At 33.8% G+C, this 20,054-nt stretch overlaps 2 protein-coding genes across 2 annotated transcripts; one reads left to right on the forward strand and one right to left on the reverse strand.

Moving 5' to 3' along the window:
* Positions 1-663: 663 nt before the first annotated feature.
* On the reverse strand, positions 664-5,990 carry LOC133865276 (proteasome subunit beta type-3-A). Its single transcript, XM_062301654.1, has 7 exons — positions 5,831-5,990; positions 5,528-5,709; positions 5,284-5,391; positions 4,204-4,293; positions 2,826-2,910; positions 2,321-2,415; positions 664-972 (listed from the first exon to the last, which is right to left on the reverse strand). Exons 1-7 carry the CDS (start codon positions 5,834-5,836, stop codon positions 924-926), a joined length of 615 nt encoding a protein of 204 aa, XP_062157638.1. The 5' UTR covers positions 5,837-5,990; the 3' UTR covers positions 664-923.
* A 3,741-nt stretch (positions 5,991-9,731) lies between these two features.
* Positions 9,732-19,899, forward strand: LOC133865615 (beta-galactosidase 16-like). The gene is made up of 19 exons (XM_062302033.1): positions 9,732-9,884; positions 11,370-11,465; positions 11,685-11,797; positions 12,028-12,094; positions 13,109-13,201; positions 13,284-13,427; positions 13,591-13,685; positions 13,963-14,068; positions 14,299-14,383; positions 14,466-14,584; positions 14,691-14,855; positions 15,025-15,206; positions 15,358-15,449; positions 16,304-16,413; positions 17,013-17,117; positions 17,694-17,801; positions 17,904-18,049; positions 18,753-19,107; positions 19,772-19,899. The coding sequence occupies exons 1-19, from the start codon at positions 9,732-9,734 to the stop codon at positions 19,880-19,882; spliced, it is 2,445 nt and encodes an 814-aa protein (XP_062158017.1). The 3' UTR covers positions 19,883-19,899.
* The last annotated feature ends 155 nt before the right edge of the window (positions 19,900-20,054 follow it).

Here is a 20,054-nt window from a genome sequence, read left to right on the forward strand (position 1 = left end):
CAGAGGACAGAGGGGCAAACCACAAAACTTTTAACGTTGAGTACAACTGCCGTTCCAAAATCTCACACCCCATTTTCTGATTTGCGCCCTCCCTCTCAACTGCAAGCGGGTTTCCAATAAATATTTATATGTCGAGTCACGGTACCTTATTTGGGCCTGAGCCCATCTGATTAGCCTCCGAAAAAGTATCAAAGCTATAAATGTGATAGAAAATAGTATCCGAAATACATTTTGATAGAAGCCATTTTTTTTTTTTCAAAAGCATTTGATGGAAATTATCATAACTACATTCGAAAAATAAATAACTATTTGAAAACGTTCAAAATTCACTTTTTCATGCTCATGCTAAAAGGCGAGCAGTGTATTTTTAAAAAAATGCACAATTTTATAAGCCAAATTGAATTTTTACTAAAAGCTTCACTGCATTTTTTTTACATTTTCATTTACAGCATTTCAAAATCATTATTTTTTAAAACCACAAAACCAATATCTAGAATATAATTTGAGAAACATGTCATAGAAAATAAGTTGTAAGGTGTGGTGCTGTCTATCTCCAAATGCAACATGTAAAAATGATATTTTATGGGGTTTGTTTTTAGTCCTATTTGAAAGAAAGAAAGAAAGAAAGCATAGAATGAGATCTGCTAAGCATGTGCTCTCAGGGAGGAGAAACATTCAACAGCTTACTTTTCAAGCAAAAGAAGGGAAAAAAAAAATAGTAATTCAAAAGTACAACTTAATTCCCAAGATTCTATCAAAACGACAAGAGTTGACAGATTCATTCTAACTTTTTGTCAACTACAAATAAATATTAACGACAGTACATCAAATTAACTGCAAGCTACATAGGCATGAAACAAGGGAAAAAAAAAAAAGTAGAAATGGAAAAACTAAGGACTAGCTTTCTGCCAAGCAGCAGTTGCTCAATCCATCCTTCCTTTCAAGGTCCTCTCCGTTACTTCAGTTGGTGTTCTGCCACAAAGTGAACAAACACATCAAAATGATATCAAGCACTTCTCAGATAAACGATCGAATGGTAACCCCATTGATCTTTACTAATGTGAATCTATTGGAATGCTGCTAGCAAGAATACAGAAATTAAGAAGCATAAAAATAGAAAGTAAAATAATATAACAAAGAAGAGGACTATAGCATTCACACCCGCTAGCCAAAGGTTATTTTGGCTAACCATGATTCAAATTTGAGTGAAAATGTAGCTGCATCTGGCTAGCTACTTTAGCCCAAACACTGGTGAGCATCTACAATGCTCCCCAATTTGGTGAGCACGGTATCTCACCAGAAGTGGAAAAAAAAAAAAATAAAATAAAAAAATTAACTCTTGATTAGTCATGCACGTGACTTTAGAATGCAAGTGCCTTAAAAAACAAAGAATATTTAAATGGAAGAGTGAAAGTGGATAGCTAGAATAGATAGTGGAATATAGGTGTTACGAAAAAGTGAGCTGCTAAAATAGAAAATTGTGATTTTTTTAGCTAAAAGGATGAAAAAAAATTAGTCGGTCAAAATAATTTCCCAGTCTGATAAAACAATTCTAACCAGGAAGAGAAAGAATAATTAGTGCTCTTTTTCGTTATTAGAAAAATAATAATAGTAATATCACTAAAAGCATTATTAATTCTACAACATGTTGAAGTTGAAGTGCCCTCCCTCCCTCCCTTCCTCTGTGTGTGTGTGTGTGTTTTGTTTCTTCTTTTTCACATTGTCGTGGTTCAAGATCCAGATTATAGTAAGATGTCATACCTCAAAGTGATGGAAAAAGTCATACGGATATATGCTGGACATGCCAGCTTCATTCACAAACATTAATCCACTTACTCTAATGGAAAAACTTATCCTTTCAATGTACAAGCAGCCTCATTCATTTCATGAACACATTCTTTTTTCCTTGCTTTAAATTTCATCAGAACAGAGATAAGCAAATTGCACCTTTCAACATCCCAGCAGTAGAAAGAAAGAAAACTAACCACGGAACCTTACACTTGCTAAGTTTATAGGAAAAAAGAGAAATAGGGAAAGAAAAATATTTCAAATGCTGAAGGAAGACCATTTTCTTTAACATTTTGTTCTCTCTTCTATCATGCTCATTCTTGGCAACCAACCAAGAGCAAAATACTTGTATACTCAAGAATACTACACTATTCATCAGCAGGTTCTATCAAGGTTAGTATTACATGCACTATCATGATTAACCTAGTCCTTGTTATGGTTTTCACTTGTTCATTACTTGTACCATACCATAGTTTAGAAAAAATTATTCCCAGGAATGGAAACTTAAGAAGGGAAGGAGTAAAGGACTTACACAACATAGACATGTCCTCCCCATCCACTCAAACAGTCTCGATCAACTGATGATAGCAGTGCTTGGGAGATAGTCTCGAACAATTCCTCTGATTCCTGAGTAGTTTGAAACAAAGAGTTGTTAAACTAGATCGGATTAGTATGACAAAAAAGTATAAGAGAAGATGACTAAATTCAACTATCAGAGCAGCAATTAATATCCGATACATTCTAACTGATAAGCAAGTCAGCATTGTGAGATGGGACCATGAAGTCAGCCCAACAAATGCATCTATGTATCTTGATTATGCACTTGTCTATTCATATAGGGAACTCTCAACATAGTAAAGTACTCCAGTTCTTTCTATTTTATTATTTTGAGCATATAAGATATTATTGACATGGCATGAATAATATTTCTATGAAGTAGCAAATCTCATACACCATAGATGTGAGAACATCAATTGGTCAACTGGATTTGACATCCTATCAAACTAGTAAGTCAAGAGTTTAATATCGTGACGAACCATGTCAGGCTTGAACATCGACTCACAAGCACCATAGAGAGACTCTGATGCGGTACCAGCAACAACAAAATCTTTTGCTAGCTCCCTGGACGTATACAACACAACACAATATTCAGTATTACAATAAAAAAATCTTACATCAATCTAAAACCCAAAAGCTATAATGTTAAGTATGAAGCTTGCGCATATTAGTAAGGAGAGATTTTGAGAGAACTAGGAAAAAAGAAAGCCTTCATCATTCACTAACAGGCATATTCTATTTTGGAATGTCCTGAAATATTGTCCACTGTAAAAAATCAATGAGCACATTTTAACAACTTTTCTAACTTACTCTTTAGTTCATTTGAAAATCAACACCTACTTTTTATTTACTTAATTGAGTCTAAATTAAAGAGGGGAATTTGAAAATTTATACATATCAATTTGAAAGAAAATGCATTAATGATGGCGCCTTAAAAGGTTCAATTTTCTAAACAAGACCAATAGTATGGAACAAAGGGGGTAATTTATACATTACAGTTTGCCGTCAGAACTACTACCTTAATAAATGAAACCATAATATTTTGGTTATGAGCTATCAAAGTCTTCATAACTGTTTCTAAAAACTTAAAAGTTTATTAAGACTTTGCCTTCATTGACAATTTACGTCTTGGGTCCATTGCCAGATGAACAACATATGAGAACAAAACTACACTTGCATGTTATATAAAGTACAAAAGGTTGATCAGGATGCTGATGTTTAGACATTTATCATCAAGCTTTCGCATTGCACAAACCACAAGGAAAATAAGCAGAAAACACAGTAGAAGATGCCAACACTGCAGCTTACATAGACCACATGTGACTGCAAGAACAACAAATTACTAATCTCAAGGATAAAAGTTGTGTTGTAATGAACATTAGTTTCAGAAACATTCAAAGGAATGTTATTTATAGGTTTTAACATTAACAACATAGTTAGGAAAAACAATAGAGACTCTAAAATATTAGAAAATACAAGATTATTTTAAAACAAAGAGGGAGAGAAGGAACATATGATCATCAACTTGTTGAATTTGACATGTAAGTCTTTTCTCAATTATGTCATTGAAGTCACGGATATAAATCATGAGTCATGACAAACCCAAATGTAATAGAGTGCTTAAGGACACTAAAGAGTCCAATTGAATGGCAAAGGTACAAGCTTTAAAATATTCTGCCCGCAGTCATTATAATGGTGGAAGTTGATAATAGCTAGTCACATATTAGTCTCATGATCATTATTACCAGCTACATCAGCGAAGAGGATTACATAATGGCAAAAGTATCTTGAAATCCTTAGCAAATATTCAGATCTAAAAAATTATGGAAACTTTTAGAAAACGAAAAATCAAATTACTTGGCTCCAATTGAATCCATAGTGCAAATGAATGGCTTGTCATCATCTCCCAATCCAGCAATTACAGGCTGAGTTAAGTATGGACCAAACCTAAAAAGAAAAAGGGGAAATAACACCCATATTCAGTACATATGCATTTTATAAGATCGTTCAAACAAAAGTAAAGTAAAAGTGATCATACGAAAGCTGAAGTTGCTACTGAATGAGTCAAAGAAAAATGAATAGAAAATAAAAGTACACAAATACAAAAAATCTAGTAACACCATGTTTGAAAGCAATTAGCAACCAACTAGATTAGATGCAACTTTTGAAACGAATTACATACAAAGATCAAAATAATGAAGCAAAGGAGTTTATTTCGTTTCTGTATTATGTATTTAATTATAACAAGAAATAATGAAAAACGACAAATGATTTAAAAAACCACATATTATAGGAAGGCATTTATTTGAACCATACGTTATAACATAATCATTCCTTAAGTTTCATATATGCATTTGTTCTGATGTAAGCTACACGGCACAGACACAACTATGGGGGTGTGGATCCAGTCTTCAACACAATCCTTGCACAGAGACATTTCTTCCAACACATCAATGTTGTGTCCATAGCTCTATAATGCAATGGCCACATTGTCACATATCATAGTGCAATTAATTTCTTTATACCCCAAATGCATACATCTCTACTGACAGAATCAGCTCCAAAAAATCTCCATATTGCATATTAAACAGAATAGGTGAGCACAAAAGTGATATCATATTCTACACCTCAGTACATGTAACAAACATGTTGTGTCTACAATGTCCAGAACGAAAAACTAAACAAAGTTTGCCGGCATTTTCTTTTTTTCCTAAAGGTAAAGTATATGGCATATATAGACAAAGCAATTCATGTCGCACTTGAATTTCAACTCGAACCATTAAATGAATCTTGTTCTTCAAAAAGTTTAAATAATTTTCAAATCACTTAATATATGAAATTTAACAAATAGACCCAATGTGAATGCCAATACAATATAATTAGAAACCCTAGCTTCAGCTTCATAGAAATAAAACTAGTAGCAAGTTATTTGCACACCTTTTCTCATAAAGAATAGCAGAGACTAGATTTGCAAATGTCTCTGGCTTCATGTCCCTCTCTTCACGAAGCTGATACAGCTTGTGCCGGAACACAAGCCGTTGATACCTACACATCAAACCCACCCAAAGCAAGCAAAATTACAAATAATCAATCAAAAACTAAATAATAATAATAAAAAAAAATGTATCTGAAGCGGCAAAGAGAAATAGAAACCAAAAGGAGGCTACGATAGGATTCATACAGAGTCTGAGCGTCGGTGGCGAGGCCGGAGAGGCCGAGAAATAGGCGATCGTGAATCTGGTAGATCCTTTGGAAATCGGTGGCGATTGTCTGGAGCTGAACTCCGAGCCTTCGATCGCTGGCGATGGCGAAGCAGTTCTTCCCCACCATCGCAATCAGAGCCGATCCATTGTACTCGAAAATCTAAGAACCAAAAAGCAAATAGAACGTAAGTCTCAGTTGTATTGTAATACACAATTGCGTTTACAGAATGATTAGGGTTTCGGATTAAAACAGAGAAACTGGCACGGAGAGAGAGACTTACAGACATAGCTAGGGTTTTGGGATTGTAAAGTGCGTGCGTTTGTGTGTGACAGAGAAACTGAGAAAGAGAACAAAGCGAGCTTAGAGGAGAATTTGGTAAAGAAGAAGACTACAGCTTGGGGGTTACTCCAACTCTCTGAGCGAGCTGGCTACTCTCATGGAGAATGAGGATGGGCCCAAAAAGGCCCAGAAAATTAAAAGTACTTTTTAGCATGGTATTCCAATTAGTTGGGCTTTTCTGTTGCGTTGGGTTAGAAGTTAGAACAAGGTGATTCTAGTCCAACTGATTGCAGAGGCAACCTCGGCGCGAATGGGCCGTGGAGGCCTCGGGGACCCATCTCTCGTGGAGCCTGACGCGCCTGTGCGTGAATCTCACACATTAGGTGGAGGTCAGAGGAGACTTCGTGAAGATCATAGGGCTTCAGTGACCCACCTCTCAAGAGATCAGAGGTCGTAGAAGCTTCGTGACCCTCACCTTTTTTGGAGGGCTGGTCTACATAGGGGTGTATAACCGGTTAAGGTAGTGGTTATTAGTTCATAACTGCAATCGGAGTTCCCAGTTATTGCTATTTTAATAACCGCAGTTTTTACCAATTGCCAATTATTTTAACCCAGTTATTAACCGGATAACCGGTTTCATATATGTTGAATTTTTTTTATTTTTTTTTCAATCCAATATTTGCATTCAATTACATCATTTTCTTTCCTAAAAATTACTAATTATGAATCATCTTCTGAAAAATTGTTAAAGCAAGAAAAATGGCATCCTCACCCCTGAGTCACCAAAAATGACATTACAAATCCAAAAACAAAAAAACTGCTCTCATAAACATGTTATCAGAGTTTCACCTAATCATACTTTTGATACTTATGTTTCCTTAAAAAATACTGTTAAAAAGCATAAAAGCAAAGACAAACAAAAGCAGGCTAACAAATTCGATGGTTTCTTGAAGCTGCATCAATTTTGTCCTTTGTCCAATCTATAAAATGACATAGAAATAGCTATCATTGATCTCTTACCGACAATTCCTGCAGAATGGCTTGTTTTGTCACTTTCATCACCCTGTACTCCTTCCTGATCTTCTCAGCCTCACTGAACAGCAACAGTGGAGCTTTCATTGAGGAATTCTCAGAAGCCATGGCAATAGAGCGAGAAGAAAAGACGACCCACCTCCACTTCTTCTTCCATGACATTATATGCAGCAAACACCCAAGTGCTGTGAGAATTTCAGGGCAACCAGAAAGCACATTATATATATATAAAAACTGGTTGCGGTTATTTGGTTATTAACTGGTTTTTCAGAATGTAATAACCGGTAACCGCAATCGGATACCCGGTTACCCGGTTATCCGGTTGCGATTATTTTCAATTTTTCAATTTTTCGATTTTCTCAACTAGCGGTTATCGGCGGTTATTATCGGTTACCGGTTATTTCCGATTAATAACCGCCATACTTATACACTCGTAGGTCTATATGGTCAACCATGGATGTGGTAGGAGACCCAAGATAGTGGGTCTCCATAAGCATCCTTTTTTTGTTCTTTATTTTTTTTAAAAAAATTATTATTATTATTTTAACATAAGAGCATAATTGTAACTTAAGATATTTAATTAATATGTTAAATAACATGAGGGTGATATGTTCACATGACGTCATGACCGTTATCCTTTTGGATACGAGATTGACTAAAGTAGCAATTTAATAAACGTGTAAAATCAAGGTAGTAAAATTGTAATTTTTTTAAAAAACTCGGGTAGCTTTTTGATAAAACTGCAAAACACAAGTAGTAAGATGATATTTAACCCTAACTATTAATTAGAATTATATATAAAAGAAGTATATTATGGTAGGACAGAAATTACCTACAACTAACATATAAAAAGAACAAGTGTCCTTTAAATATGTAAGAAACACATATTTTTTTTTTTTAATTAATACTATTAAAAAAGCATGTAAGAAGTACATGCTATTTAAATAACATATGCTTCTCACATGTAAAATGACACATGTCAATCTTATATGTGGGATGTATGAAATTTTCTACAAACTGGCTTGTAAATTTTTTTTGTCCATTATGGTATGGTACTGAATAACGCAACATATATCAAATGTAGAATAAACGTCATATAAGGTTATATATTTATTCTACAATATGAGATATCGCATGATTTAGGACGCCAATGCCAAAAGAGTTTTATCTTTAATTATGAATTAAATTGTATATCTGCTTTCTATATAAGGTCCATGTTATAAAGTGCACAAACTAAAAAGTTGATGTTTTATTATTTTATTTTTAATCTTTATATTTCAAATTGATGATTTACAGGTTCTCACTAGTAACTCCAAATGATAGGGATTGGATAAGTCAAATGATAAGGCACATGGTTATATTTTGAGTCATACTATTAGTTGCTATTTATCCAATATTAAAAAGTAATTTTAGAGAAAGTGTGGAATTGAAACTTCTATGAAAAGTGATTTTTTTTTTTTAAAAAAATAATAAATAAATGGATCTATAAATTACTTTTGAAAAATGCTTTGGGGTACTATAGTTTATTTATATATACACTGTTAAATCACCATTTATATCAAAAGCTTAAACTTATAGAAAAATATAAATTTAATAATTTATAATCAATACTTTAATACTCCTCCACACATGTGAGCTCAAATTCCCTTTCAATATGTGATGCCCAACATGTGAAGTATTTTTAATTGCAATGGAGGTGAATTAACGAAGATAGAGTTTGAATTCATGACATTTACTCTGATACCGCATATTAAATTACCACTTATCCCAAGCTTATAAGAATAGGTAAATCTAATCATTTAATCAATACTGTAACACCTATAATATATCTCTTTACAAACTCATGCGGCAGTCCTATGAGTGCCATGTGGTGCCACATAGGTAAACAAAATTGCATAAAACAAAATTTGAGAGTCAATTTTAATTGTTTAGTGACTGATATTATAATCACCACATACGTGAACTGGTTAGTCAATTTGTAACCCTAGCAGCACGTACTCATTACTTAAAATGGGAGTTGGTTATCAAAAATCACTAGGAAAAAAAAAATGGAAACAAATTTTGCGTCCAAATTTGCCAAGGACTAAAGTAGGTTACTCATTAGAAAAAATAATGAATAAATTCGGCTCTTGTTTTTATTTTTTATTTTTTTAGGATGAATAAGTTTTCATTAAAACTAACGAAGGAAAATACACCTCGTACTCAACTCACAAACAACAAAGAAACTCCTTACTATTTAAAATTCACCTCAACCTCACAATTTCAAACCAATTAACTCATAAAACTCATTTATGTGCTGACAAAAATCTTAAAACCAAATTAATCACCAACTCAATTTATCCTGTGAGCATGCATGCACCTTCTCAGACACTCCCCCAACGACAACATAAGTCTCTATTATTAACCGTATTAACAAATTTAATTACGAAAAGACATAATACGAGGCCTTACCTCCCAATCATTAATCTTTTTTAAGAACAAAGCTGGCTCTTTGTGATCCCCGAACTTCTTTTTGTCCTTTTCCTCATCAATTAATTAATTTTTTCTGCTAGCTATAATGCAATGATTTTTGCCATGCTTGTGTGCCGACTCCATTCATGCGTCCTAAATTTTTGCTTTCTTTTATATGTCTTCAGCAATATTGCATGTGGCACAAGATTTAGACTAACATGTAAATTTGGTTTTTTTGCTAAGTACGTACGACAGTTGTTCTTTCCATCTCTGCAGCTCACCTACAGAACCCACGTAAATATTGATATATGCTTCCTTAATAAGAGAGAGAGAGAGAGAGAGGTGGGTTAAGATGGTTATAAGAAAGAGCTAGCTGCAAAGCATTGTTGGTGAAGAAGAAGAAGATCAGTGGGATGGACATGGTGTGGCTGTGCTGGTTTGCATTGCTATGGGCGGCGCTCGGCACCACTCATGCAAGCAACGTAACCTACGATGGAAGATCTTTGATCATCGATGGCCAACACACGATTCTCTTCTCCGGTTCAATCCACTATCCTCGTAGCACTCCTGAGGTGTTATTTTGTTCCTTCATTTCTCGTTTTCTTTTTATTATTCTTATAATTTATAGCTGTTTCTGTATTCAAAGCAGTCCAAATAATAAAAATTAATATAGATTCAAGATATATATTAAGCGTCCATTAGGTCTAGCTCTTTTAAACATGCTGTTTGAAATTGCGAGAAGTGATTGCAGCCTAGTTGGTGTTGTTTTTTTAAACTCTAGGAAATGTTCTCGTATTTTGAAAAATTTACCCTTTCTTTTACCATATTTTTTGACTCTATCAGTACTCTACATGTAAAACAAATGATCCTAACAAACTCAAACAATGCGTTAAATTGTGCTTTGCTTATTTGCTTATGTATTTTTTTTGGCATTTATCAAAGAATTAAATAGACACCATCCAACAACATTTATTTTTTTGGCATGAGATACAACCCTACGTACGTACAACTGAAGGGTAAAACATTTTTCATTTCTTATGGGTACTTAATTTCTTTCCAATTTTGTTTGAAAGTACAACTCGCAGTTGGTTTTTCAACCCTAAACTCATCATGGTAAGATGTTGCAATCGTTGATGATAGCTTCCTCATGAGCATATTTCAATCAAACAATTAATCCACAAAGAGTAGAATTTCCTTCAAAAGTGTACGTGTTAGATAAAAGAATTTCAATTCAGTCTTTTTAAACTTCCATGTGTCTTTAAAACATAAAAATATATAGTTATCAGAATCACGTGTTTTATTAAAAATATAAATGAAAATAATATACTTAAGAAAAAAAGTGCCAATTTAATAAAGTGAATTAAAAAAAAATCAAGTTGACTAGCACAAGAAAGAAAGGACAGAAATTTCCTACAAACCGGTTTGTAGGAAATTTCATACAATCACATATAAGATTAACATGTGTCTCTTGGCATGTGAGAAACACATGTTATTTTAATAGCATATGCTTCTCTCATTCTTATATGTGAGTTATATGAAATTTTCAACAAACCGATTTATAATTAATTTTTATTCCACGAAAATTGTTTTAATTCTTATTCTCGCCCCCAATTCTAGATTGGGCTTCATCGTGGAAATGTAGTTTGGGTCTTAAAGATATGAAAGGTGGGCCTTTAACTCTTTCATTTTCACTAACCTTTGTCACATGCGCTGGATGTGAAAAATTTTAGGCATTAAATAGGAATTAAAAAAAAAAAAAAAAAACTGCGGTACACAAATCACACCCAAAAAAAAAAAAAAAAAATGTTGATCCAAATAAATTTATATAATTTATTCATTAAGTTATAAACCTATATAAAAAATAATTTTTGGATTTTGTTTAGTGAAATGCAAAAAGAAAATGTATTAGGGCGCGCATGAGAATTCACCCTCCACCCTTTTTTTTTTTTTTTCCTAATTTTGTCTATTAAATCGATCTCTTTAGTTTAGTGTAAACTTTATGTACGTGCAAGGTACTGAAACGGCCTATTTGCTTCCATGCATGTTTACTGTTGCAGATGTGGCCATCTTTGATAGCCAAGGCCAAAGCAGGAGGACTAGATGCCATCGACACCTATGTGTTTTGGAACCTTCACGAACCCCAGCTTGGACAGGTCTCTCTCTATATCATATATATGCTAATGCCCAGCTAGAAACGAAATCACTTTTTTTTTTTTTTTATCAGAGTCTAAAGTATGAATAAGGAATCAAACTTAATTTTTAAGCTCCTAAAAATTAAAAAATATGAGAGGATCATTGCCCCGATCCTTGGTTACAGCGTCCCTCATGTAATCGATCTGTCCCGTTCTCTAATTTTTATATTTCTTTGGCAGTTTGATTTCAGTGGAAGACGTGACATTGTTAGGTTCATCAAGGAAGTCCAAGCACAAGGCCTATATTTGTGCCTTAGAATTGGACCCTTCATTGAGGCCGAATGGAATTACGGGTAAAAATCACTTTGTATTGATGCTTTCACCAAAATGGAGTAATTACGTTAGAAATCGTATTTTTATTTTATTATTATTCATCACGTTGACGTGCCGTGCCAATGACAATCAACCTCGTTTAATTAAAAGCTGATTAGCATTATCACGTCGTGAATGTAATTTCTAACATTTCTATATATATTTCTTTCTTTTTCATGTTACACATACTTGTTTTACTATGGCGGTGCAGGGGTCTACCAATATGGTTGCGCGATGTCCAAGGCATTGTTTTTCGATCCGATAATGAACCTTTCAAGGTATTGATTATTGATTGAACATTTGAACTAGCTAGTTGTATGATACATGCCCCCAAAGACATGATCGGTTATATTATACTATATACTTTTAACATGTCATTGTTTTATAATAAAATAAAATATGTGAAAGAAGAGCGGAAGTAAAAAGAGAAAGAGAGACAATAATTTTGGGGTGTTTTCAGCCTTAGAAGCCTACGTTCACCGTTGGGAAGAGTGCCCTATAGGACTATTTATTGCTCTTATTGATTTGATTAAAATTGTTTTACAAATGACCCTACTTACTTAGAGTCATGATTCCAATGGCAAAATAACGCGAACACGGATGTTTCATTAGATAAAGCAAACACAGTAAGCATTGGACAGAGTTTCACTAAACAGGGTTGGAGACTTGGAGTACTATTAAAAATGTCATGTGCATTGACAAAACCATGACTTTTTTTTTTTTTCTTTTTTTTTTTGTGTGGAGAGTTCGAATATAGGTAAATAAATAAATACATAGATATAAAGAGTAGTAGAGTAGATTTATCTACCTATCTAGGAGTGAAAAAGTTATCATTGACGGGGCCATGGTATAGAAAATAATATTTCTACGAGGATTTTAAAAATTTTTGGGGTTATCAAAGACCCCCAACTACTAAGGCAAGCCTGCCCCTTGGCCACGTGTCTCTTAAACATGTGAAAATCATATGCTTTTTAATAGTAAGAACAATTTTGGAAGAAATTTTATTAAAAAAACATGTGTTTCTTACGTGTTAAGGGACACGTGACATTTTTATAAACTCGGTTGGAGGAAGTCTTTGTCTTTAAATAGTACTTATTAAAACAATCCAAAGAAAGTGCGTGCTAGTCACATTTGCATTAGCACTCTAAAGTAACTAATCAATTGTCACAATTGAAACTCCTTTAAAATTGTTTATAAAGCTTAATCTTATAAAATAAGAAACTAACATGAAACTTAGCATCCGTACCGTGTCATTGCTACTGCTAACACCATTCTCATTTTATCAATGGCAGTATCACATGGGGAGATTTGTGACCAAGCTAGTAGAGATGATGATATCGGAACGCCTATACGCTTCGCAGGGAGGGCCAATTATTCTGTCACAAGTATAGTTCATAAACCAATATTACTTGCAACCCTTCGCTAGCTGCTAATATTTTCATATGACCAAAAGTTGTTTGTGTGTAGATCGAAAACGAGTACGGAACCATAGAGGGAGCTTTTCACGAGAATGGCCCGCCTTATGTTCGTTGGGCTGCAAGTTTAGCTGTGGGACTTCGAACTGGTGTGCCTTGGGTGATGTGTAAGCAAGACGATGCTCCTGATCCAGTGGTCAGTCACCTTCTCTCGTAGAATGAATAAAGAACATGAAATTGTTTTTTTTTTTCCTTTTATTTGCTCATGAACAGAGTCAACAGACTTTGTTATGTTATATGAGTTGCTTTTAGCTTAATTCAGTTTTATCATACCGATCTTAAAGCCATGCAATTTGCAGATCAATACATGCAATGGGAGAAGATGTGGAGAAACATTTGCAGGGCCCAACTCGCCAAATAAGCCATCAATGTGGACAGAGAACTGGACGAGTTTGTATGTTTACTTCGAATGCTTAATATATATGCTCTTTCTTAAATAATTCCAAGTAAACCCTTCACATGTTGCAGTTGAAACGGCTGTTCCAAAAAACAGTCCTCATCTTTGCCATCTGAAAATAACTTTTTCCTTGGTTGTAAATAAGCAATCTGAAAATAACTTTTTCATTTCTATATATTGTGGCACATAATCATATGTTTGATTATGTCATTTTGCAAATGATTTTATTAAAAAAGAGCTTTTACCCATCTAATGTCTTTGATTTGTTTTGAAGTTATCAAGTATATGGTGAAACACCAGACAGGAGATCAGCAGAAGACATAGCATTTCATACTGCACTGTTCATTGCAAGGAACGGAAGCTATGTAAATTACTATATGGTATGATAATCTCTCGTGATTATCTTAAATTCATCATGAAATAGAATTCTCCTAATATTTCAAGGTTCTTATAGGCAAATTTACAAGGATAAAAGCTCAAGTTATTTTCCATCAGTATATCACTGTCTTTTACTTGTAATGGTTATGTTATGTAGTATGGTAATCCTAAATTGAAATTTAGTTGAATCCAACATTATAACATCTCTCCTAACATTATGGTTCCTTTCTAGTATCATGGAGGAACCAATTTTGAAAGAACAACCGCTGAATATATGCTGACAAGCTACTATGATCAAGCCCCTCTCGATGAATATGGTATACTACTGTATCTTATACACACTTTTACTGTAGTACATAAATGCATATTAAAGTTAACCTCTTTATTTGAAAATTTCAGGTTTGATTAGGCAACCAAAGTGGGGTCACCTTAAGGAATTACATGCTTCAATAAAGTTGTGCTTAAAGCCTTTACTTTATGGAGAACACACTACTTTCCCTTTGGGTCAACTACAGCAAGTGAGAACATTATCACTGAATTCCTAAGTCTTCGTTTCATGTTAATTAACTAATTTGTTTTGAGTAACATATATAAATGGGATTTCTAAAGAATCTTTTGTTGTAGGCCTATGTCTTTAAAGGGAATTCAGAAGAATGTGCTGCATTTCTTGTAAACAATGACCCGCGAAGAAATGCCAGAGTCTTTTTTGAGAATTCATCATATGAATTGCCTCCAAAGTCAATTAGCATCCTACCAGACTGCAAGATTGAAGCCTTCAACACTGCAAAGGTTCATATAACATCTATACATGCAAATATATAGCTTTACCTCCCTGAATTTATGTTCTGCAAAAGTTATAGTGAAAAAATGACTAAAGATATTCTTCATCAGTTATGAATTGACTTATGAAATTAAATCAAGTTCAAATAACCTATGTTTCAATTTGCTAATTGAACAGGTAAGCACACAATTTGGGACAAGATCAATGAAATCAGACCAAAAGTTTGATTTACCTGATGTATGGGAAGAATATAAGGAAGCTATCCCTAACTTCAATGAAACTTCATTGAGAGAAAGTGTGTTACTGGAGCAGATGAGTACAACAAAAGATACAACTGATTATCTTTGGTATACTTTCAGGTAATTACCAGCTAATTAAGTAGTTTAAACACTCGGGGACATGAAAGTTGGCTGTATTTAGACTACGTCTTCATCTATACAGAACTTTGCCTTTTCATTTAGTTTTCTTGTTAAGTTCGTCAACTATGTTCTTTGTTCTATGTATATGTAGTTTTCAGCATGATTCCTGGGACACCGGATCTATACTCAAAGTGGACTCCCTTGGACATGTTTTGTATGGATTTGTTAATGGAGAATTTGTAGGTAAGCTTTTAAATCTCCTTCAATTCTTTAATGATGGTTAAAAAAATGGATGATCATAAGTACATGCTGATGTTTGTTTATGATAACATTAACTTATGCATCTGTCGATATATATTTTAACAGAAATGCTTTTGAATCTTGACACACAAATAAGTACACTTTATGTCCGCACCCTTTTTAAGTTTTTGGAAGAGACAAGGTTTAACTTTAACTAGTACAATTTCTTCTTCTTCTTTTTTGACGTCAAACCTCACTGAGGTAGAGCCCTTCGAACCCGCCCCTAGCTAGGAAGTAAACTCCGGATACACGACCCCACCTGCCAGAACTATGTTTTAGGTAATTCAGGGGAACTCTTAGTGTGGAATGACCCAAGATGTCTGAATCTACGGTTCATTCCAAGCTCGCCCTTTGACCACTAGGCTGCACCCTAACGGGTAAAAACTAGTACAACTGATACACACATACACACAGAATTTCCTTTGTGACTGATTCAAACCGGATTGAAGGTCGTGTTGTAAGTTAGCATAATAAGGAATGTCCCTATAATTGTTGGTCTCCTTGATTTTTGTTGAGGCTTTAAGAGATTGGACCCAATAGTGTTGCAAGAAGCGTGGGCTTTCCTTCTGCCTTCATTAAATCTCAACAGTACAAAAACAGAGAGAAGCCATGTTGCTGTCTATTTTGATAGCTCTTTTATATGCAATCCTTTACTGTCTGAATGGCATGATTCGGCAACAAAAATTGTCCAAGTAATTTTGTCATGATCCTCCTCTTTCCCCAGAAACCTTCCTTTTGTTATTGCTTTATTTGCTTTATCTCTTCATTATTGTTGACTTTACCGTATTTGTCTTTAGGATCTGCACACGGAAGTTTCCACAATGGAAGTTTTACCCTGGAGAAAAATGTTTCTTTCAATAATGGGACGAACTATGTATCTTTACTTAGTGTAATGGTTGGATTACCGGTTAGTTTCAATCTTCTATCTCTCATTTTCTTCATATATTTTGATGCACTAATACAAGGGAAGCAGTTACTTCATGCCATAATCATTTGTCTGTTAAACTGCCTCCCAATGACTTACAAATTGGACTTTCTCATGGTTGAAGAAGAACGATGAGCACTAGGCTCTTGCTCAGTACTTTGATCCTAGGAGGACAAACTTGTTTGGAGGTGGCATGTCCTATGTACAACACCCTATTCTCATATTGAAAAGATACTTAGTTTACATAGAGCGAATAAATTATAAAGGAATTCATGAGTGCTAAGTCTCTATGTAAGACATGGCTTTATAAGCAATTAATATTAAGGAGCTTTAATTGCAACTTAACTAGTTCTTTTAGAACGATAGCGTATATTTGACTAGCGTTGTTCCGGCATCGTTACATTGTCGGCCTCAACAAGACATGACATGGCCAAAGGGTGGTTGGGAGTACTGTCTGAAATTGTTTTTAATTTCATATTTACAAGCAAGGTCTTCAGTCTCTAGAATTGTTTTTAGAACGATGATGTGGTATTTACAAACAAGTATACATTTTAAGAAGCGACTTATATTTGTGGCAAAAGGATTCAGGACCATTACTTGAGAGTAGGGTTGCTGGATTACGTCGAGTGAGTATTCAAGACAAAGAAGATTTCAAAGACTTCACCAACTATGCATGGGGATATCAGGTGAGTGTCTTATGCTCACCAACTGCTTATTTTATTTCAATATGTAAAGCTTTTAATTTGCTAGTGTTCATGTTACTCTTTCTACTTGCCTTCAGAAATCTTCTTCCCACAAATTTCCCAATTATGCTATACATGGATTATTCAAGATTATTATTATTATTATTATTATTTTCAATAGATTTGTTTTAAATGATTCTGATCCTAATTATTTACGGGATTTTGTCAAAGTTACAATGAGCTACAGGTATATAATTAAATCATTTCAATAGAAATAACAAGTTTGTGTTGATGTTTCAAGACTCAATCAGGCTAATTAACATTAAAATTGCAACAAAAAAAAAATTATATATTTTTTTTTTCTGAGTGAAATTGTGAATTTTACATGATTTTCTATGAATTTTTGGCTCTGCCACTGTTGAAATGGGAGGCGAATTACGAACTCAGGATTTTTTCTCTTATATCATGTTAAATCACAAATTGTCCGAAAAACTCAAGCAAATAAGAAAAATGTAAATTTAATTATTTAATTAATAATCTAACAATCTTAAACTAATTCCATGCAATATTTTCATGAAGGTTGGATTGTTAGGAGAAAATTTACAAATTTACACAGAAAATGGATCAAGTAATGCTCAATGGAGTAAGTTTGGGAGCTCTAGTCATGAACCACTTACATGGTATAAGGTAAAAATATTCTGCTAATTATGCGTTGTTATGCTAATTCTTGCTAGAACTTGGGACATATATATACTTAATCAGCACTAATTATTTGTCGTGGGTTTGTAGACTCAATTTGATGCACCTGGAGGAGAAGACCCTGTTGCATTAAACCTTGGTTCCATGGGAAAGGGTGAAGCTTGGGTCAATGGACAGAGTATTGGACGATATTGGGTCTCATTCCATACCTATAATGACAGTCCTTCACAAACATGGTATCCATACAAAGTCAGACCTTACATTTGTTGCTCTTTCTTTCTTTTTCTTTTTCTTTTTCTTTTTTTCTTTTTTTCTTTTCTTTTTTAATATATGTATAAGTAAATTCAATCTCATTAGAAAAGCGTAGAGTGGCACAATTTTAGTACACGGGAAGTATACAAGAGAATCCTCTAATCATAAGAAAAATATGAGCAAAAGTTCAAAAAAATCAGAAAAACTAGAAGAAGAGAAAAGAAAAAACAAAAACAAAAGGCTATGATGTGTTGTTAAGGTTCGAATTCTCTTCGGTGCAAATAATTTCTTGGGGCCAATCCGTTGACGAAACTAGAATATTACCCGATCTGCGTGGAGGGGACGCTTTGCATATGTCCTGAATACACAAAGTGGCCGGCCCTGCTTTGAAGGGATTCATCGTCTTCAAAAAAAACAAAAAAAAGAAGCTATGATGTGTTGCTATATATCCAAGTATATAAAGCAGTGAACATAGTCATTTCCAGCTCTACCACCGAAATTTCTATATCTTCAAAGCTCCAAGTCACATTTTTTGCTTTTGCATGAACATTTCTTGAATGATTCATGGTTGCTAAATTAGATTTGACTAATGATTTTTCTTAAATTACCAATTATCTCAAAAGTTTAAACCGGTAGGAAATGTATAATTTAATCATTTAACTAATATTTTTTACCTTTGCCTTTTAGGTACAATTTACCTCGATCCTTCCTTAAGCCCACCGGAAATCTTTTAGTTCTATTAGAAGAAGAAAATGGAAACCCACTTGATGTTTCCATAGACACTGTTTCAATAGGAAATGTGTGTGGGAAAGTGGGTCGTTCACACCCACCCCGACTGGTTTCATGGGCGGGGGGACGAAACCAAACTAGACCCAATAACGGGAAGAAGCACGGCAGAAGGCCTAAAGTACAGCTTCGATGTCCTCCAGGAAGGAGCATTTCCAGGATCTTATTCGCAAGTTATGGAGACCCTTTTGGTGATTGTCAAAGCTATGCAATGGGAAGTTGTCACTCCTCAAATTCTAGTGCCATTGCAGAAATGGTACTTCTCTATTTTAATTTATTAAACCGATATATATATATATATATATATATATATATATATATATATGTTCTTTTAGTATATCATTCTCACATATATTTTTTAAGGTGCATCCAAAAATCAAAACTGTCCATTCTATAAAGCATATCACATTTTTCAACCAAATTTGGAGGACTAAGTTTCCCTCGGAATTGGGTTAAAAAAATTTCTCAAATCTAATCTATTAAACTGATATATGTTTTAAGGCATGTGATATGTATTTAAAATATATATATATATATATATAGTACATGCTATTTGTTCCAAAAAAACAAATGCACATGAGAATAAAAAATGAGTGTGAGAATATTTTTTTTTCTAACCCAGCCAGTTTGAAAGAAAACTTAGTTCATTCTATAAATTATATCACATTTTTCCAACCCAATTTGGAAGACAAAGTTCTTCTCCAAACTTGGTTGGAAAAAAATTCTCCGACCTATAAATTATATATTCTTAAAGCATGTGATTCTAATTATATATGAAAATCAAATATTCTTTTAAAAATGTTCGTAAATATTTAAAATACATATAGATTTTTTTTTTAACCCAATTTAGAAGAAAACTTCATCCCAACACATTTGTTTCAGTCCCATATTGATTTGCGAACTGTTGTCAATTTTCTCAGGCCTGTATTGGGAAGAGTACATGTACCATTCCCGTAGCAAGCAGCAATTTTGGAGGTGATCCATGTCCAGGCATCGATAAAACTCTATTGGTTGATGCGGAATGTGCATGAGAATGAAAATTTTTGTTTTATCATCAGTCAATTAAGTAAACAATTTATCATAGAAAAATTCAATATTTTTAAGATCTACGCGTATAATGAAAAGATTATGGGTGTGAATCTTCATGAGACCAAAATAAAGATTTTATTGCATTATATCATTAAGTGTCATTATAATTAACAT

Source organism: Alnus glutinosa, chromosome 4, assembly GCF_958979055.1.
Source record: "Alnus glutinosa chromosome 4, dhAlnGlut1.1, whole genome shotgun sequence".
NCBI classification, from domain to species: Eukaryota; Viridiplantae; Streptophyta; class Magnoliopsida; order Fagales; family Betulaceae; genus Alnus; species Alnus glutinosa.

Coding starts and splice junctions, on each gene's coding strand:
- LOC133865276 (XM_062301654.1), bottom strand. Junction 5,392..5,527: donor GCCACCGACGCTCAGACTCT/GTATGAATCCTA, acceptor TTTGATGTGTAG/GTATCAACGGCTTGTGTTCC. Junction 2,911..4,203: donor ATGGATTCAATTGGAGCCAA/GTAATTTGATTT, acceptor GTATACGTCCAG/GGAGCTAGCAAAAGATTTTG.
- LOC133865615 (XM_062302033.1), top strand. CDS start 9,732: ATGGTGTGGCTGTGCTGGTTTGCATTGCTATGGGCGGCGCTCGGCACC. Junction 14,069..14,298: donor GCTATGTAAATTACTATATG/GTATGATAATCT, acceptor GTTCCTTTCTAG/TATCATGGAGGAACCAATTT. Junction 18,050..18,752: donor GACAGTCCTTCACAAACATG/GTATCCATACAA, acceptor TTTGCCTTTTAG/GTACAATTTACCTCGATCCT.